Here is a 22,023-nt window from a genome sequence, read left to right on the forward strand (position 1 = left end):
GGTAAAAACTGTAGCCACTAAGCAAACACTCCTCAATCTTCTGTTCCCCTGGTCCCTGCCAACCACTGATTTGTTTTCTGTCTCTATGAATTTGCCATGCTGGAAATTTTGTATAAATAGAATTAACGATATATGACCTGAATGTCTAGCTTCTTTCACCTAGCATAATGTTTCCAGGGTTCATCCATGTTGTAGCATGTATCAGTATTTCATTCTTTTATGGCTGAATAATAATGTATTGTACATGGATGTACCTTCTTTTGTTTATCCATTCATCCATTGATGGACTTTGCCTGGCTGCCAACTTTTAACTGTTGTGACCAAAGCTACTATGAATTGGTGTTTCTTTTCTGCCCGCACCTCACAGCATATGGGAAGTAGGATCTTAATTCCTTGACCAGAGGCCAAAACTGTCTCTTGCATTGGAAGCACGGAGTCTTGGAAGCATTGTACTGCCAGGGAAGTCCCTGTAGCATAAGTTTTGGTTTGAATAACTGTTGAATAAAGTTCTTTTGGGCACATAATAGGGTGTAAAGTTGCTTTGTAATGTGGTAGTTCTACCTTCAGCTTTTTGAGGAACCACCAAACAGTTTTCCAAAGTGGCTATTTCTTCATTTAACATTATCAACAGCAATGTATGAGGATTCCAATTTCCTCATTCTCAGCAACACGTTACTTTCATTTTGCCTTCTTTTTCTTTTTTATTTTATTTTTTTTATCTTTTTATTTTTGCAGTTACCTCCTTCTGGAGGATTTTTTTTTTTTTTTTTAACTTTACAATATTTTGTAGCCCTTCTAGTGTGTGTCAGGTGATATCTCATCATGGTTCTATCTGCATTTCCCTAGTGACTAAGATGTTGAACATCTTTTCATGTCATTGTTGAATCTGTCTATATTTTATTGGAGAAACATCTACTAGAGTATTTTTCTTTCTTTTCAATTTCAATTTTTTACATTCGGTTGTTAAGCTATAAGAGATCTTCATAGATCTTAATTTAGATCCTATGAGATATGTCTTTGCCAATATATTCTCCCATTCTGTAGATTACCTTTTCACTTTTTTGTGGTCTTTTCATTTTAATGAATAGATATTTCCATTTTGATGAAGTCTATATAATCTATTGGCACTTTTGTTGCTTCTGCATACTTTTTCATATCTAATAATCCATTTCCAAATCCAAGGTCATGAAGAGTTACCCATGTGTTTTTGTCCTACTTGTTCTAGTTTTAACTTTTAAATGTAGATCTTTGACCCATTTTGACCCCAATGGGTCTCTGACCCATTTCTTTATTAAAATTTATTGTGTGAAGTAGGTCACTGAATTCCTTCATTTGTTTGTGGAAAGCTGGATGTCTCAGCATCATTGCTAAAGAGATTTTTCTTTGCCCATTGATGGTCTTGACACCCCTTAGTGAAAATCAACTGACCATAGATGCATGGATTATTCCTGGATCCTCAGTTCTCTTTTACTTCTCGGTATTCATATAGCAATTTCCCACCATTTTGAATGCTGTAGGTTGGCAGTATGTTTTGAAATCAGAAATTGTAATGCCTCCAAATTTGTCTTTCACCTATAAGATTGCTTTGTTTATCCAGGTCATTTGCAATCCATTATGGATTTTAGGATGAGCTTTCCATTTCTGCTGAAAATTGATTTAATGATGTCAGAATTTTGATGCAGATTGCATTGAATCCATAAATCACTTTGGGGACTGTTGAGATCTTAATATGATGGTTCTGATCCATGAACACAGGATGTCTTATGATTTATTTAGAGTTTCTAATTTCTTGCAACAGTCTTTTGTAGAGTTCAATATACAAGTCTTAAGTTTCCTTGGATAAAATTTTTCCTTGTATTTTGTTGACTATTTGTGTATCTATGTTCAAATTGACATTGATTTATTGGGATTACTGTGATACATTATCTTGTTTTGTTCTTGGGACAATGATGGTCTCATGGAACTATTTAGGTAGAGCTATTTCTCTTCTATTCTATAGAAAAGTTTACAAAGGATTAGTATTAATTTTTCCAGAATGCCTGGGAGCATTCACTGTAGAAGCCATCTGTTCTAATCTTTTCATTTTGGAAAGTTTTGGATACTGATTCAATCTATTTATCTGTTATTGAATTACTCTGATTTTCCATTTTCTTAAATCAATTTTTTGTATTTTGTGTCTCTAGGAATTTTGCCATTTTATTTAGGTTGCATTTCATGTTGTTGAATAATTGCTCAATGTTCTCTTACAATCCTTTGTAAATTTAAATGATATATGCATATACCACTATTATGTGTACCAAATGATATTGCTTAAAACAATAATATCATTATTTATAATATACATTATTATAAATATTATTATTTATATATCATTGATTAAATGATATATAATCATTTATATGCTTGCACAATCACATAAATGATTATACATATAAATCATCATATTTAGATATCATGTAAATCAATGATAAATTGATTTATCAATTATTTCCTGAGCTACCACGGAAGCCCATATAATATACATTATGTAATATATAAACTATCTACATATTTATATAATATATTAAGGGGCTTCCCTGGTAGCTCAGCTGGTAAAGAATCTTCCTGCAATACAGGAGACCCTGATTTAATTCCTGCATAGGGAAGATCCCCTGGAGAAGGGATAGGCTACTGAGACTAGTATTATTGAGCTTCCCTAGTGGATCAACAGTAAAGGTTCCAATATTAATCCAAAGTTTACAATGCAGGATACCTGGGCTCGATCCCTGGGTTAGGAAGATCTAGAGGAGGGCATGGTATCCCACTCCAGTATTCTGCCTGGAGAATCCCCATGGACAGAGGAGCTTGGTAGTCTACTGCCCATGGGGTTGCAAAGATTTGGACACGATTGACAAAATAAGGGCAGCACACAGTATATAATATATTAAAATATTTATTTTTATGTATGCAAATAATGGTAGTATGCATATCATCATAGGCACAATTACTAATCTAACTTCCTTCTATAACCCTCACAACTCTTAGAAATGTCACTGAAGGCACTGGATAAAGAAGATAAGAATGTCACCTTGATTCAGAATAACATAAAGATGATACTGATCTGGGATACAGTGCATGAATTTAATGACTCAGGTAATGGTTGTGGCAGGGTACAGATCCCTAGAAATTCAAAATGGAATATGATACTCAAAGAAGCAATAAACAGAAATGTATACTTTAAAGGAAACTATGGGTAATGGTGGGGCCACAGGGAAATAGTTCATTAAAGGAGGAGTCATGGATACCCCAAGGTATCAACCTTGCCCTTGTCCTGCAGGTCCCATTGTGGTGGGCCTTGTCTCCATACCTGGGATTGAAAAGTTGCTGGATAAAGTGCCCCTGATCGTGGATGCTGAGGAACAGGTAGTTCCACATGAGGCACACGGGGAATTGCTGCAGGAAATTCCCCCTATCCTGCTGTCTGATGTCATATCTGTTTTTATCAGCAACAGTAACACACAGAACCTCAGTTCTCCAGTCAAATTGGTCTTCAAACATGTGAGTCCTGGTGGATGAAGCTGTGGGTGTGAGAGAGACCTGAGTCCTGAGCACAGCCTTTGTACTTCAGGGATGTCTGTCACGGGTGCATCATATCCCAAGGAAAATCCATCACGAGCTAGATTTGAGTCAGCATTTCTGAGCAACAGAACCACCAGCTCAAACCTACTTCCTGTTTCTACAGTCAAGGACCTCTGAAACAAAGGGGAAGGTGCACTGTGTCTTCTGGGAGCAGGGCCAGAATGGAAGTGGCCACTGGGCAACCAGAGGCTGCAGGACGATGGACAGCAGAGACGACAGCACCACCTGCCAGTGCACCCACTTCAGCAGCTTTGCTGTCCTCATGGCCTACTACAATGTGCAGGTGACCCTCAGAGGGGCCGCATTCAGTATCTTGATGTGGAACAAAGTCTCACACGTGTAAAACCTGAAAAAAATACTGTCTCCCAGTTATCACAGGTCAGTGATCTGGCATGGTATAGAGGGGATGTCTGCTCAGGTTCTTCCAAGGCTGAAATCATTCTGTCAGCCTGGGCCGCATTCTGATCTGAGGTTTGCAGTCCTCCTCTAACCCTCTAATTTTTGGCACAATTCAGTTCCTTGTGGTGGTAGGGCTGAGGTCTCCTTGACTTCCTATCTGTCAGCAGGTGGCAATGTTTAGCTATTAGGGGCTATCTGCATTTCTTCCCATATGGACCTCTCTTGGGAACTTTAATACAGTACAAAAATTAATTTTATGCAATAAGCCAAACATTCTCAAATGTTAAAGTGCATCAGAATCATCTGGAGGGCTGGTTATTTATTTTTAAACATTTCATTCTTAAACAAAATCAAACATAGAGACATGGTGCAAAAATAAACTTGGTGCTACCATACTCAATTGCTTTTTATCCAGAAGCACCTAATTTGCAAATTTTAACATTCATTTTCTTCATCCTTTGTGCACCTCCCTCTGTCTTCTCCCTCTCTCTCTTCACCCAGACTTATTCTAAAAGGAAATTGGCAGATATTTTTTCCTTGTCCTCAGGTATTTAGGATGATTTCCAAAAAGAGGCGAGCTTCCCAGGTGGCTCAGTAGTAAAGAATCCACTTGCCAATTGAGAAGATCCAGGAGACTCAGGTTCAGTGCCTGGGTTGGGAAGATCCCCTGGAGGAGGAAATGGCAACCCAGTCCTGTATTTTTGCCTGGAAAATTCCATGGACAGAGGAGCTTGGCAGGCTACAGTCCTTGAGGTCACAAAAAGTCAGACACACCTGAGTGACTGAGAACACATGCATGCCAAAAGAGGCAGACACTATCAATTTTAAGCTACAGCCAACATCCAAGCATAGTAGTTTTTCTCTTTTACCCAAGAATTAGCTATAAATCTGTAAGTGGTCAATCATGAAGAAATATTACAGGGATAAACTGTGCTGAATTCACAGTTGGGGGTTGGAAATTGATACCTGGATCATGACAACGGGTAGAGACTTTGTCATAGATCATTACATTACGGGGATGGAGAATGGTGTTCAAAATGTAGTTTCTTGCCTTGTGAACCTATCGAGTTAACTGAGAAGCTTAGTCATGCTTTAAAGTCTAGAGGGAAATAAACCCTTGTGAGATACAGGTCTTGGTCTTCATTAGGACTCTCTTATCCTTCAGTCCTTCCAGGCACAGATTTTATCATTCAGATCCTATAAATTTCTATATTTTTTAACTGGGAGAAAATTATCCATAAACATAACACAAACATAACATATCCATAAACATATCCATAACATAATCTACTCAGTACCTCCATTCCTGATTTTTCTATGTCTACAAATAAAAATGGTGGAAGGATCACTACCCCACAGCAGGAAAGCATGACTGATCTTCTCTCTGCTGGGTCCCAGGAGGAGGATCTCACACTGACTGTGATCACCTATGTGGGGCTGAGCCTCTCTCTGCTGTGTCTCTTCCTGGCGGCCCTCACGTTCCTGCTGTGCAAAGCCATCCAGAATATCAGCACCTCGCTCCACCTGCAGCTCTCGCTCTGCCTCTTCCTGGCCCACCTGCTCTTCCTGACAGCCATCAACAGAACTGAGAGCAAGGTACGTATACTGTCCCAGAATATCCCTGCCCCAGGGATGCTGAGTTCATGGGGCCATACTGCATTGGACTCCTTAATATAATGGGATTCCAGGTAATGTTAGATGGATAAGTAGCCAATTCACAAGTACTGACACAACTAGAAAGCAAGCATTCAATTGATAATTCATTCATTTACATCAGAATTATCCCCAGTGGCAAGTCATAGAAGAAATTCTGGGGCCATGCTCCATCCTGACAAACCATCCAGGTGCCACCTTCCTCCTCCCTCAGGTGCTGTGCGCCATCATCGCAGGTGCCTTACACTATCTCTACCTGGCCTCCTTCACCTGGATGCTGCTGGAGGGTCTGCAGCTCTTCCTCACTGCACGCAACCTGACGGTGGTCAACTACTCCAATGTCAACAGGTTCATGAAGAAGCTCACGTTCCCAGTGGGCTACGGAGTCCCGGCTGTGATTGTGGCCATTTCTTCTGCATCCAGGCCTCATCTTTATGGAACACCCAAACAGTAAAAGCAAATTCCTGCCATCCTAACTTCTCATGCATGACTAAGGCCATCATAGAGCCAACATAGCACTTTCATTTTATCTTTCTCAATTTATTCATTTTAATTTAAGGATAATTACTTTACAATATCGTGGTGGTGGCTTTGCCATACATCAATATGAATCAGCTACAGGTGTACATGTGTCCCCCCATCCTTAACCTTCCTGCTTCATCCCTCCCCATCCTCTCCCTCTGGGTTGTACCAGAGCACTGGCTTTGTGTGCCTTGCTGCTTGCATCGAACTTGCACTGGTCATCTATTTTACATGTGCTAATATACATGTTTCAGTGCTATTCTTTCAAGTCATCCCATCGTCCTCTTCTCCCACAGAGCCCAAAAAGTCTATTCTTTACATCTGTATCTCTTTTGCTGCCCTGCATATAGGATCTCCATTACCATCTTTCTAAATTTCATATATAGGCATTAATATACAGTATTTGTCTTTCTCTTTCTGATTTACTTCACTCTGTATATAATAGGCTCCAGTTTCATCAACCTCACTAGAATTGATTCAAACGAGGTTCTTTTTACAGCTGAGTGATAGTCCACTCTGTATATGTACATCTTCCTTATCTATTCATCTGCTGATAGACATCTAGGTTGCTTCCATGTCCTAGCAATTGTAAATAATGCTGCAATGAACGTTGGGGTATATGAGTCTCTTTCAATTCTCATTTCCTTGGGGAGTATACCCAACAATGAGATTGCTGGGTCATACGACAGGTCTACTCCCAGTGTTAAAGGAATCTCCACACTGTTCTCCATAACGGTTGTACCAGTTTGCATTCCCACCAACAGTCCAAAAGTATTAGCTTTTCTCTATGCACTTTCCAGCATTTATTGTTTGTAGACTTTTTGATAATGGCCATTCTGACCAGGGTGAAATGATACCTCACTGTGGTTTGATTTGCATTTCTCTACTAACGAGTAATGTTGAGCATCTTTTCATGTGTTTGTTAGCCATCTGTATGTCTTCTATGGATAAATGTCTGCTTAGGTCTTTGGCCTACTTTTTGTTTGAGTTGTTCATTTTTCAGGTACTGAGCTGCATGAACTGCTTATATATTTTGGAGATTAATTCTTTGTCAGTTGTTTTGTTTGCTATTATTTTCTCCCATTCTGAAAGCTGTCCTTTAACCTTGCTTATAGCTTCCTTCAAAGGGCACAAGCTTTTAAGTTTAATTAGGTGTCACTTGTTTATTTCTGTTTTTATTTCCATTACTCTGGGAGGTGGGTCTTAGAGGATCTTGCTGTGATTTATGTCAGAGACTATTCTGCCTATGTTTTTCTCGAAGAGTTTTATAGTTTCTAGTCTTAACATTTAAGTATTTAATCAATTTTGAGTTTATTTTTGTGTATGGTGTTAGAAAGTGTTCTGGTTTCATTTTTTACAGGTAGTTGACCAGTTTTCCCAGCACCACTGTTGAAGAGACTGTCTTTTCTCCATTGTATATTTTTGCTTCCTTTGTTAAATATAAGGTGTCTATATGTGCATGGATTTATCTCCAGACTTTCTATTTTGTTCCATTCATCTATATTTCTGTCTTTGTGCCAGTACTATACTGTCTTGATGACTGTAGCTTTGTAGTATATTCTGAAGTCAAGAAGGTTGTTTCCTCCAGTTCTGTTCTTCTTTCTCAAGATTCCTTTGGCTATTTGAGGTTTTTTTGCGTTTCTATGCAAATTGTGAAATTATTTGTTCTAGTTCTGTGAAAAATAGCATTGAACTTTCATAGGGATTGCACTGAATCTATAAATTGCTTTAGGTGGTATACTCATTTTCACTATATTGAGTCTTTAAATCCATGAACATGGTATATTTCTCTATCTATTTGTGTCATCTTTGATTTCTTTCATAAGTATTTTCTAGTTTTCTATATATGGATCTTTTGTTTCTTTAGGTAAATGTATTTCTAAGTACTTTATTCTTAATGTTGCAATGGTGTATAGGATTGTTTCCTTAATTTCTTTCTGATTTTTCATTGTTAGTGTATATGAATGCAAGTGATTTCTCTTTATTAATTTTATATCCTGCAACTTTGCTATATTCATTGATTAACTCCAGCAATTTTCTGGTTTTCTATGTAGAGGATCATGTCATCTGCAAACAGTGACAGTTTTACTTCTTTTCCAATCTAGATTCCTTTTATTTCTTTTTCTGCTCTGATTGCTGCGGCTAGACTTCCAAAGCTATGTTGAATAGTAATGGTAAGAGTGGGCACCCTTGCTTTGCTCTTGATTTAGAGGAAATGCTTTCAATTTTTTACCATTGAGGATAATGTTTGCTGTGGGTTTGTCATATATAGTTTTTGTTATGTTGAGGTATACCTTCTATGCCTACTTTCTCAAGTTTTTATCATAAATGAGTGTTGAATTTTTTCACAGGCTTTATCTGCATCTATTGAGATAATCTATCGAGATAATCATACTGTCTTTATCTTTCAATTTGTTAAGATGCTGTATCACATTGATTAATTTGAGAATATTGAAGAATCCTTGCATCCCTGGAATAAAGCCCACTTGGTCATGATGTATGATCTTTTTAATATGTTGTTGGATTCTGTTTGCTAGAATTTTGTTGAGGATTTTTACATCTATGTTCATCAGTGATATTGGCCTATAGTTTTCTTTTTTGTGGTTTTTGTCTGATTTTGGTATCAGGATGATGGTGGCCTCCGTAAGGCTCAGACCCAGGTGTGCTGTGCATTTTGTGCCTTTCCCATGTCCAAGCAACTCTGGCAACCAGGTGCTTGGTGAGCACACTGTCCTGGGTGGGCCATGCATCTTATGCACTTCCCCAGTCCAAGCTGCTCAATTTCTCTGCTGTGTGAAGAGGGCACTATGCCAGGTGTGCTGTGTGTCTCCTCTGGGGAGCTGGTCTCAGGCTGTGACATTCCTTGCCAATGTGAACTGTCCAGGATCCAAGGAAGATATGGTGATCAACTGACAGCCTGCTCACAGTTTGGTGAGAAATGCAGTCTCTGGGGCCAAGATTGCAGCAGCCCCTTGCATTCCAGCTCTGGCTGTCACACACCTACCTCTCTGCCTCCAGGGAAGGAGGGTCGAAAATGGCAGCAGCTTACTCTTCTTTGGTTTTCACTAGGGCACAATATTTGTTCTGTGATCTCACCAGGTGTCAACATGGAGCACTTGAGCCTTCCTGCAGGAAAGGTCCTTTGATTTTCTTTGTCTCTCTGGTGTTCACATGGTTTGGGTTGCTGTGTTACATTAGCCCCTTCTGATTGTCCACAGGGCATTCAAACCCAGTCCTTACCCTAAGAACCAGCCACCAGCCCAAACCTCTGCACCCAGCCCCCACTAGCTGCTGGTGGACTTGAGCATCTGAGCTGTTTCTCCGCTAGTAACTGAGGTTCAGCACATATTCCGTGGTGAATTTTTGTTGTTGTTGTTATGTTGCCCTCTGAGATTCCTCTATCTCCCAGAGTTTGCTTAGGTTTATATCAGTTGCATTAGTAATGCTATCTAACCATTTCATCCTCTGCCACTCCCTCCTCTTTATGCCTTCAATCTTTCCCAGCATCAGGATATTTTCCAATCAGTCAGCTTTTCACATCAGGCAGTCAAGGTAATGGAGCTTCAGCCTCAGTCCTTCCAATTAATATTCAGGGTTGATTTCCTTTAGGATTGACCAGTTTGATCTCCTTGCAATTCAAGGGACTCTCAAGAGTCTTCTCCCACACCACAGTTTGAAAGTATCAATTCTTTGGCACTCAGCCTTCTTTATGATCCAACTCTCATACCCATACATGACTATTGGAAAAACCATAGCTTTAACTATATGAACCTTTTACAGCAAAATGCTGTTTCTGTTTTTCAATATACTGTCTAGGTTTTCCATAGCTTTCCTTCCAAGGAGCAAGCATCTTTTAATTTCATGGCTGTAGTCGCCATCCACAGTGATTTGGGAGCCCAAGAAAATCTGTCACTGAAAATCGGTTTCTGCTTCTGTTTGCCACAACATGATGGGACAGGATGCCATGGTGTTAGTATTTTTTAATGTTGAGTTTCAAGCCAGCTTTTTCACTCTCTTCTTTCACTCTCATCAAGAGACTATTTAGTTTCTCTTCACTTTCTGCCATTAGAGTGGTGTCACCTGCATATCTGAGGTTGTTGATATTTCTCCCTGCAGTCTTGATTCCAGCTTGTGATTCATCCATCCTGGTATCTTACATGATGTAATCTCAGCTTTGATGTACTCCTTCCCCAATTTTGAACCATTCACTTGTTCCATGTCCAGTTCTAAGTGTTGCTTCTTACCTACATACACGTATCTCAGGAGACAGGTATGGTGGTCTGGTACTCCCATCTCATTAAGAATTTCCCACAGTATGTTGTGAGGTACACAACAGACTGGTTCCAAATAGGAAAAGGAGTACGTCAAGGCTGTATATTGTCACCCTGCTTATTTAACTTCTATGCAGAGTACATAATGAGAAACGCTGGACTGGAAGAAATGCAAGTTGGAATCAAGATTGCCAGGAGAAATATCAATCACCTCAGATATGCAGATGACACCACCCTTATGGCAGAAAGTGAAGAGGAACTCAAAAGCCTCTTGATGAAAGTGAAAGAGGAGAGTGAAAAAGTTGACTTAAAGCTCAACATTCAGAAAACGAAGATCATGGCATCCAGTCCCATCACTCCATGGGAAATAGATGGAGAAACAGTGCAAACAGTGTCAGACTTTATTTTGGGGGGCTCCAAAATCACTGCAGATGGTGACTGCAGCCATGAAATGAAAAGACGCTTACTCCTTGGAAGAAAAGTTATGACCAACTAGATAGCATATTCAAAAACAGAGACATTACTTTGCTGACTAAGGTCTGTCTAGTGAAGGCTATGGTTTTTCCAGTGGTCATGTATGGATGTGAGAGTTGGACTGTGAAGAAGGCTGAGCACCGAAGAATTGATGCTTTTGAACTGTGGTGTTGGAGAAGACTCTTGAGAGTCCCTTGGACTGCAAGAAGATCCAACCAGTGCATTCTGAAGGAGATCAGCCCTGGGATTTCTTTGGAAGGAATGATGCTAAAGCTGAAACTCCAGGACTTTGCCCACCTCATGCAAAGAGTTGACTCATTGGAAAAGACTGTGATGCTGGGAGGGATTAAGGGCAGGAGGAGAAGGGGATGACTGAGGATGAGATGGCTGGATGGCATCACTGACTTGATGGATGTGAATCTGAGTGAACTCCCGGAGTTGGTGATGGACAGGGAGGCCTGGCGTGCTGCGATTCATGGGGTCGCAAAGAGTCGGACACGACTGAGTGACTGAACTGAATTGAACTGACACAGTCAAAGGCTTTAGTGTAGTCAGTGAAGCGGGAGTAGATGTTATTCTGAAATTCCCTTGCTTTCCCATGATCTAGCAGATATTGGCAATTTGAACTCTGGTTCCTCTGCTTCTTTGAAACTTGGCTTGTACACCTGGATGTTCTTGGTTCACATACTGCTGAAGCCTAGCTTGAAGAATTTTGAGCATAACATTGTTAGCTTGTGAAATGAGCGCAATTGTACAGTAGTTTGAACATTCTTTGGCATTTCTCTTCTTTGGGATTGGAACGAAATATACTATGATATTTGTCTTTCTCTGTCTGACTTACTTCACTCAGTATGACAATCTCTAAATCCATCCATGTTGTCACAAATGGCACTCTTCTCTATAGCTGAGTAATATTCCATTGTATATATGTACCACTTCTTCTTTATCCATTCCTCTATTGATGGACATTTAGATTGCTTCCATGTTCTGGCTATTACAAATAGTACTGCAGAGAACATTGGGGTGCAATTATTTTTTTAAGCCATGTGTTTCTCCAGATATATGCCACAGAGTGGGATTCCTAGATTATATGGTAGTGCTATTTTTGGTTTCTTAAGGAATGTCCATATTGTTCTCCATAATGACTGTACCAGTGCACATTCATAGCATTAGTGTGGGAGGATTGCCTTTGCTCCACTCCCTCTCCAACAATTTATTTTCTGCAGACTTTTTGATGAGGGCCATTCTGGCTGGTGTGAGGTAGTACCTCACTGTGGTTTTGATAACTCTTTTTCTAATAATTAGCGATGTTGAGCATCTTTTCATGTGTTTTTTCACTATGTATGATTTTTTTTTAAGAAATGTCTGTTTAGGTCTTTCTCCCATTTTTTCCTGGTTTATATATATATATATATATATATATATATATATATATATATATATATATATAGAGAGAGAGAGAGAGAGAGAGAGAGAGAGAGAGCTGTGTACATGAACTCTTTGTACATTTTAGAGATTAGTCCTTTGTCAGTTGCTTCATTTGCATCATTTGCAAATATTTTCTCTCATTATGAGGGTTGTCTTTTCATCTTGTTTATGGTCTCCTTTGCTGTGCAAAAGCTTTTAAGTTTAACTAGGCCCCATTTTTTATTTTAATTTTATTTTCATTACTCTAGGAGAAGAATGAGGGAAAAAGATCTTGCTGTAATTTGTGTGAAAGAGAGTTCTGCTTACGTTTTCCTCTAAGAGTTTTATGGCAGAAAGTAAAGAGAAACTAAAAAGCCTCTTGATGAAAGTGAAAGAGGAGAGTGAAAAAGTTGACTTAAAGCTCAACATTCAGAAAACAAAGATCATGGTATCTGGTCCCATCACTTCATGGCAAATCGATGGGGAAACAGTGGAAACAGTGTCAGACTTTATTAAGGGGGGCTCCAAAATCACTGCAGATGGTGACTGCAGCCATGAAATGAAAAGACGCTTACTCCTTGAAAAGAAAGTTATAACCAATCTAGATAGCATATTCAATAACAGAGACATTACTTTGCCAACGAAGATCTGTCTAGTCAAGGCTATGGTTTTTCCAGTGGTCATGTATGGATGTGAGAGTTGGAATGTGAAGAAAGCTGAGCGCCAAAGAATTGATGCTTTTGAACTGTGGTGTTGGAGAAGACTCTTGAGAGTCCCTTGGACTGCAAGGAGATCCAACCAGTCCATTCTAAAGGAGATCAGTCCTGGGTGTTCTTTGGAAGGAATGATGCTAAAGCTGAAACTCCAGTACTTTGGCCACCTCATGCGAAGAGTTGACTCATTGGAAAAGACTCTGATGCTGGGAGGGATTGGGGGCAGAAGGAAAAGGGGATGACAGAGGTTGAGATGGCTGGATGGCATCACCGACTCGATGGACATGAGTTTGAGTGAACTCCAGGAGTTGGTGATGGACAGGAAGGCCTGGCGTACTACAATTCATGGGGTCGCAAAGAGTCGGACACGACTGAGTGACTGAACTGAACTGAACTGAAGAGTTTTATAATGTCTGGCCTTACATTTAGGTCATTAATGCATTTTGAGTTTATTTTTGTATATGATGTTAGGGAGTGTTTCATATCATTCCTTCACATGTAGCTGTCTAGTTTTCCCAGAACAATTTACTGAAAAGATTGTCTTTTCCCCATTGATATATTGTCAATATTGTTCTGCAACACTCTACATGTTTTATGTGTCTGACATATGTCTGTGTTTGTATACCCTACAACCTGTTTACCACTGATAATTAGGTTTCCATCCATCACCATACAGTTGAACCACTTTGCCCATTTCACCTCTCCCCAAACTCATCTTTTCTCCTCTGTCAGTACTCTATTATCTTCATCTATGGGGAGAGGGCATTTGTTTGGTTTAGGTAGTTCATTTATTTTGTTTGTTTATTGGTTTGTTATATTCCACGTGTGAATGAAATCAGACTGTATTTGTCTTTTTCTGACTTCTTTCACTTAGCATAATAAACCCAGCATCCATTCATGTTATAACAAAGAGCAAGATTTCCTCATTTTTATGGCTAGGTAGTACTGCATGGCTGTACTTTGATAGGCACTTAGTATGCCTCCATATCTTTGCCATTGCAAATAATGCTGCAGTGAACATAAAAGTCTGCACATCATTTTGAGTTAGTGTTTTTGTAGTCTTTATAATTACCCAGGCATGGGATAGCTGGATCACATATTTAGTTCTATTCTTAATGTTTTTGAAGGTCTCAATACTGTCTTCCATAATGATTGCATCATATTACATTTCTAACAACAGTATATAAGAGTTCCTTTTTCTCCACATTCTCACTGACAGTGATTATTACATGCGTGTTTGATAAGAGCCATTCTAACAAGTGTGCTGGAATGTCTCACTGTGGTTTTGACTTACATTTCCCTAACATTAGTGATGCTGAACATTTTTCATGTGCCTGCTGATAGTCTCTATGACTTCTTTAGAAAATGTCTCTTTATTCCTGTGCCATTTTTTAACTAGGCTGTTGGTGGTAGAGATGTGATCAAATGCACACTGGTACTCACAACAAATTCCTATGCTAGACCATAAAGAAATCTAAATGCCAAAAATTGATGCTCTCGAATTGTAGTACTGTAGAAGACTCTTGGGACAGCCTTGGATAGCAAGGAGATCAAACCAGTCAATCTTAAAGGAAACCAACACTGAACATTCACTGGGAAGACTATGCTGAAGCTGAAGCTCCAGTACTTTGGCCACCTGATGCGAAGAGCTGACTCATTGGAAAAGACTCTGTTTCTGGGAAGATTGAGGGCAGGAGAAGGGGGTGACAAGGATGAAATTGTTGGATAGCATCACCAACTAGATGATATGAGTTTGAGCAAACTCAGGGAGATAGTGAAAGACTGGGAAACCTGGCGCACTGTGGTTCATGGGGTCACAAATAGCCGGACGCAACTTAGCAATTTAACAACTCACAACAAATTCTTATGCTGGTAAAAACTGATGTCAACCTGCATCAGATGGTTACTGGATCACTGGCCTTTCTAGATAGTTTAGCAAAAAAAAAAAAAAAAAGTCAGAAAACTTTCCCTATAAAACACAAGGTAGTAGATATTTTGGTTTTGTGGGTCAAACAGTCTCAGTTGCAATTGTTCACCTCTGTCTTTGTAGTTCAAAAGCAGCCACAGAAAAGATATAAGAAAATGAGTGAACTCTGACTCAGTAAAATGCATTACCAAAATCAGACAGGAGCCCAGTGTGGACCACAGGCTGCAGTATGCCAACTCTGTCTGTGTAGCTCTCTCTTTGGTTCTTCCTGGTGGATCCAACTAGCATGGTCCTAACACCTCCCAAATCGCACACAGTTCCTATTTGGGATCAAGCACCAATTCTATCATTTCTATCAGTGTGAACTTCAGTTACTGACTCTGTATCCTTATGCCTCAGATGCCTGATCTGTAATCATTTGATTACCCATGTTGTCATGAGGAATAAATTGTATAATGCCCATGAGCCCTGCCATAGCAATGTCAGGCTTACTGTTATTCTCTTTCTCTCTCTCTCTCTTCTCTCTCTCTCTCTCTCTCTCTCTCTCTCTCTCTCTCTCTCTCTCTCTCTCTCTCTCTCTCTCTCTCTCTCTCTCTCTCTCTCTCTCTCTCTCTCTTCTTGGCTGTCCCCAATTTTTTCATCCTATCTACACCTACGCGTCCTTCACCTCTCATCATAAACACAACAGAATTCTCTCAGGGAACTCTTCCCAGTATCAGAACCTCCTACAGGTCTGACTAGGTTATAGATCCACCTACATGTTCCCACAGCTTATTTGATCGTAAGCTTCATCATTTTGATTGTTTCTATTGTCTAACTATCAACAAGCCTACAGAGCTAGGAACTCCTTGAAGAAAGAGATCACTCTCTTAATCATAACTGGATCTTCAGAGCCAAGAACTGACCCTGATGGAGAAAGAGAGACTCAATATTTGTCTCATAAACCATAAATTAATTTTTATTGATTTTTTTAAAACATGTACATTCTTTTCTGCCAGCATATGAGGGCCAAGACTTAAAAGGACTTTTTTTTTTAGGGCTTTTTAAAATAAGTTTATATTTATTTAAAACCAGTTTTTTATGTTGTGATTTACTTGGGGAAAAGCTGTGCATGATTAATGTGTATAACCTGACAAATTGGGAATAAGTATACACCCATGGCCTTTACTAATATCAAGAACATACATAAGCTTTCAATTATGCAAAATAATAAGTTTAGGAAGTCTACTATAGAGCATAGTGCCTATAGCTAATATTGTGTTGTGTATTGAAATTTGCTAAGGGTGATCTTATGTGAAATATTCTGACCAAAAATAATAATAATAAAGGAGTCAGGAAAAACTTTGAGGAATGAGAGATATATTCGTCTCTCAATTCTTTATCCACAAAGGCTAATATACTCTTTATTCTGAACTGCTTCTCTTAGATGCTGGCTCAGCACAGAAAAAGGATTCATATGGACATTTCTTGGCCCTGTCTGCACCATCTTCTCTGTGAGTAATGGATGACATCAGAGGATCTTTCCTCCCTGGCTGAGGGTGAATTAAAAGCACAAGCAAAAGAGGGCTACAGACAGGGTGACCAATTATTCTAGTTAGCTCAGGAATGAGAGGGACCCGGGATGCAGAAATTTCCATTTTAAAACCAGGAAGGAGCATTTCCTTAGACATGGCACTTTCAGTGTTTAAACATGTAAATCCCCATGCAAAGTGAGTTACTGGGTGTTCAGTCTGGTTTTCTATGACTGTTATGAAATACAAACCCTTCCTACCTGCTGATTTAGATGTTGGATGAGCCACCAAGAAGGATTAGCAGATGTGGATGTACTTAATATCCCTTGTGATGTTTCTGCAGATTAATTTAGTTTTCTTCCTGATAACATTTTGGATTGTGAAAAAGAAGCTCTCTTCACTCAACAGTGATGTGTCCACTCTCCGGAAGACTAGGTGAAATGGATCAGAAGTACACATTGCCACCCTACCCCACCACACTTCCCCAACCCTGCACCATAAAAATCATGGTCCAGGAGCAAGGACATAGAGTTCCAAGCTCCTGATGTCCCTTCACAGGGTTTCAAGAGGACTTGAGAGGAGGAGTTCAGCCACCCTTCTTGGAAGCTCGAATACTGTTTTGTTGCTGATACCCAAGTCAAAAATATTCCATTCATCTCTAACCCAAGAATGGAACTATCTTAGCTACAGAGGAAATTGATTTTGTTCTGATAAACAGGGATTACCACCATGACCCTATGAGAAAATTCCTGAGAATATGTATATCCTTATAAATCACTTACATACCTGACACAGGCCCCAGCATGCCCTTTCTTGCCCATGTCTTTATTCACATTCATCCTGCTACCTTCATTTGCCCTGCTCTATCTGGTGAAGTCAGGTTGATTATCCACATATCATATCTTCTAAGAAGCCAAGGATATCCTTTGCTTTCTTTTCATTTACACAAAATGAATCATCTGACAAAGCATGCTCTGGGTCAATTCATGGAGATGGAAAAGATAGGGATTTCATTGGAGGGACCAGGGCAGAGGGACCTTCAATTTCACAAGTATAATTGACCATTTGTATTTATCTTCCCACTAGGTGGTAAGGTTTGTGAAATGAGAAATCTTGCCTTTGTTATTTTTAATGCACAGGGCCAGCACAAAGTCATGTGCACAGAACATCCACAGTAATATTAGTTGATTGAAACTTGGGATATTCATCCTATTACTGAAAACCACGTTATGAAGTATCACTACCAACTTCAGTCTAAGATAATATGCCATTCCAGAAACAAAAGGCATTTCTTTTAGATAATCATTCATAGTAAAGATCAGAGTGGCCACAACTGAGTCAGAGACATTCTTTGAGTTGAAAAGAGATGGACTTAATTGTGTTGGTCAGGGTGCATCGTGAACCTTTTTTGTTCTCCTACTCAGGATGCTAACATTTAAAGCCACAGCTCAGCTCTTTATCTTGGGATGTACATGGTGTCTGGGAATCCTGCAGGTGGGACCAGCTCCCCATGTCATGGCCTACTTCTTCACCATCATCAACAGCCTTCAAGGTTTCTTCATCTTCCTGGTGTACTGTCTCCTCAGCCAGCAGGTACCGCTGTCTTACTTCTACCCAGGACTCTTCTCATCCTCATTTCTGTCTGTGAGCTGATGCAGAGCATGCTTTGTCTCTACAGGTGCAAGAGCAATACAAGATATGGTTCAAAGGGATCAAAAAAACTGAGTCTGAGGAGTACACACTCTCCAGCAGGGCCGTGTCAGAACCCTCTAAACACAGTCAAGTAAGATCATGCATTGCCCCAGAGCACATCACTGATTGATTCATTGAGCAGCACATGCCTATCATACTGGACAATTGGGTATAAAGAAGGTGATACCCTATGATGACTCACACTGGTTTGTGATTAAACTCACTCAGGACATTCCTCTGTCATGAAAGAATGTCTTCCTCTTACTTCTGCTCATTGCATTTCTATTCTCATCTTGCCTCTCTTACATAACTATCTTCTTATTCTCCACCTGGGTTGAGCACCCATTTTGTCCATGCAGCATGGACTTTTTCATGCACAAACACTTAAGGAAGAGAATAGTCCTGTGTTAAACTCAATAAGCAGTAACTCTGGATCTGAAGCACAGATGCACAAGCTAACCAGAGTCACAGGACCATCATTTAACCCATGTTAACCCCAGTACCCCTCTATATGCATGTGTGTGTGCTAAATTGCTTCAGTCATGTTTGACTCTTTTTGACCCTATGGACCATAGCCTACCAGGCTTCTCTGTCTATGGGATTCTCCAGGCAAGAATACTGGAGTGGATTGCTATGCCCTTCTCCAGGGGATCTTCCAAACCTAGTTGTTGAATGCTTGTCTCCCGAATCTTTCTGCATTGGCAAATGGGTTCTTTACCACTAGCGCCACCTGGGAAGCCACTCCTGTACATAGAAAACAGTAAATACATGGTTTTTGTAGTCATAAAAGTAAAGTATAAGGATTACATTAGATTGGAGAATTTCTTTAAAAGTATGTAATCATTCCTGGGATTTGCAACACGCACAAATAATGCAAAATATAAGAAAATCACAGAGGTCATAGAGAGATCCTGGCAGTGTGAATCTTACCAAGAATTTGTATTTTTGAGTTTACAAAAACAGTTCTCATGTTTTCTGTTCATATATTCTTCACATCACCACTTGAAGATAAGGTATTACTATGTTTCTATTCGACAGGTGAAAACAGTGAGACCCATGGGGTCTATATGAATTGTGCAAGGACTTCAGCCCACCCTTTCTCTCAATGTTTTCACTCTCTCATAGTGTCAACTGATGCACAGAAGTTTTAATTTTTAACTAATGTATTTATTTTAATTGGAGGCTAATTACAATATTGTAGTGGTTTTTGCTGTACATTGACATGAATCAGCCACAGGTGTACATGTATCCACCCCCCCCAAACCGGTCCCACATCCCTCCCCATCCCATCCCTCTGGGTTGTCCCAGAGCAGCAGCTTTGAGTCCCCTGTTTCATGCATCAATCTTGGACAGGTGATCTATTTCACAAATGGTAATGTACATGTTTCAATGTTATTCTCTCAAATCATCCCATCCTTGCCTTCTCCCTCAGAGTCCAAAAGTCTGTTCTTTACATCTGTGTCTCTTTCACTGTCTCACATATAAGGTCATCGTTACCATCTTTCTAAATTCCATATATATGCATTAATATACTGCATTGGTGTTCTTCTTTCTGACTTACTTCACTATGTATAATGGGCTCCGGTTTCATCCACCTCATTAGAACTGACTCAAACGCATTCTTTTCAATAGCTAAGTAATATTCCACTGTGTATATGTACCAGAGCTTTCTTATCCATTCACCTGCTGATGGACATCTAGGTTGCTTCCATGTCCTAGCTATTGTAAACAGTGCTGTGATGAACACTAGAGTGCACGTGTCACTTTCAATTCTGGTTTCCTCAGTGTGTATGCCCAGCGGTGGTATTACTGTGTTGTATGGCTGTTCTATTTCCAGTTTCTTAAGGAATTTCCACACTGTTCTGAATAGTGGCTGTACTAGTTTGTTTTCCCACCAACAGGGTAACAGGGTTCCCTTTTCTCCACACCCTCTCCAGCATTTACTGTTTGTACACTTTTTGATAGCAGCCGTTCTGACTGGCATGAGATTGTACCTCATTGTGGTTTTGATTTGAATTTCTCTGATAATGAGTGATGTTGAGCATCTTTTCATGTGTTTGTTAGCCATCTGTCTGTCTTCTTTGGATAAATGTACATTTAGTTCCTTAGCCCATTTTTTGATTGGGTTGTTTATTTTTTGGAGTTGAGCTGCATGAGCTGCTTGCATATTTCTGAGATAAATTCTTTGTCAGTTGCTTCGTTTACTATTATTTTCTCCCATTTTGAAGGCTGTCTTTTCACCTTACTTATAGTTTCCTTCGTTGTGCAAAAGCTTTTAAGTTTAATTAGGTCCCATTTATTTTTGCTTTTATTTCCAGTATTCTGGGAAATGGGTCATAGAGGATCTTGCTGTGATTTATATCAGAGAGTATTTTGCCTATGTTTTCCTCTAGGAGTTTTAAACTTTCTGATTTTACATTTAGGTGTTTAATCCATTTTGAGTTTATTTTTGTGTATGGTGTTATAAAATGTTCTAGTTTCATTCTTTTACAGGTGGATTACCAGTTTTCCCAGCATCACTTGTTAAAGAGATTGTATTTGCTCCATTGTATATTTTTGACTCATTTGTCAAAGATGAGGTGTCCATAGGTGCATGGACTTATCTCTAGGCTTTCTATTTGTTCCATTAATCTGTATTTCAGTTTTTGTGCCAGTACCATACTGTCTTGATGACTGTAGCTTTGTAGTATAGTCTGAAATCAGGTAGGTTGATTCCTCCAATTCCATTCTTCTTTCTCAAGATTGCTCTGGCTATTCAAGGACTTAGTATTTCCATACAAATTGTGAAATTATTTGTTCTAGTTCTGTGAAAAATACCATTGATAGCTTGATAGGATTTGCATTTAATCTATAGATTGCTTTGGGTGGTACATTCATTTTCACTATATTGATTCTTCTGATACATGAACACTATTTCTCCGTCTATTAGTCTCATCTTTGATTTCGTTCATCAATGTTTTATAGTTTTCTATATATAGGTCTTTTGTTTCTTTAGGTAGATTTATTCTTAAGTATTTTATTCTTTCCTTCAAAATGGTGAATGGAATTGTTTCCTTAATTTCTCCGTTTTCTCATTGTTAGTGTATAGGAATGCAAGGGATTTCTTTGTATTACTTCTATGTCCTGAAACTTTTCTATATTCATGGATTAGCTATAGTAATTTTCTGGTGGTGTCTTTATGGTTTTCTATGTAAAAGATCATGTCATCTGCAAACAGTGAGAGTTTTACTTCTTCTTTTCCAATCTAGATTCCTTTCATTTCTTTTCTTTTCTGATTGCTGTGGCTAAAACTTCCAAAACTATGTTGAATAGCAGTGATGAGAGTGGTCACCCTTGTCTTGTTTCTGACTTTAGGGGAAATCTTTTTGATTCTTTGCTTTTGAGGATAATGTTTGCTGTGTGTTTATCATATATGGCTTTTATTATGTTGAGGTATCTTCTTTCTGTGCCTGCTTTCTGGAGGGTTTTATCATAAATGGATGTTGAATTTTGTTAAAGGCTTTCTCTGCATCTGTTGAGATAATTATATGGTTTTTATCCTTCAATTTGTTCATATAGTGTATCACATTGATTGATTTGTGAATATTGAAGAATCCTTGCATTCTTTTGATAAAACCCACTTGGTCATGATGTGTGATTGTTTTAATATGTTTCTGGATTCTGTTTGCTAGAATTCTGTTGAGGATTTTTGCATCTATGTTCATCAGTGATATTGGCCTGTAGTTTTCTTTCTTATGGCATCTTTTTCTGGTATTGGTATTAGGGTGATGGTGGGGCAATAGAATGAGTTTGGGAGTTTACCTTCCTCTGAAATTTTCTAGAAGAATTTGAGGATA

The 22,023-nt window shown here is 39.1% G+C and overlaps 1 protein-coding gene across 1 annotated transcript in view; it reads left to right on the plus strand.

The window, feature by feature from the left end:
- The window catches only part of LOC138085647 (adhesion G protein-coupled receptor E2-like), a 91,931-nt gene that overhangs the window by 61,764 nt on the left and 8,144 nt on the right, over nt 1-22,023 (plus strand). Inside the window, exons 12-20 of the mRNA XM_068980109.1 lie at nt 3,025-3,132; nt 3,317-3,537; nt 3,722-3,901; nt 5,416-5,613; nt 5,885-6,120; nt 16,411-16,477; nt 16,839-16,930; nt 17,920-18,088; nt 18,174-18,278. Coding sequence (XP_068836210.1) covers nt 3,025-3,132; nt 3,317-3,537; nt 3,722-3,901; nt 5,416-5,613; nt 5,885-6,120; nt 16,411-16,477; nt 16,839-16,930; nt 17,920-18,088; nt 18,174-18,278 — 1,376 coding nt within the window. The remainder of the gene's footprint in view (nt 1-3,024; nt 3,133-3,316; nt 3,538-3,721; nt 3,902-5,415; nt 5,614-5,884; nt 6,121-16,410; nt 16,478-16,838; nt 16,931-17,919; nt 18,089-18,173; nt 18,279-22,023) is intronic.

Source organism: Capricornis sumatraensis, chromosome 9 (genome assembly GCF_032405125.1).
Source record: "Capricornis sumatraensis isolate serow.1 chromosome 9, serow.2, whole genome shotgun sequence".
In the NCBI taxonomy this organism is placed as follows: domain Eukaryota; kingdom Metazoa; phylum Chordata; class Mammalia; order Artiodactyla; family Bovidae; genus Capricornis; species Capricornis sumatraensis.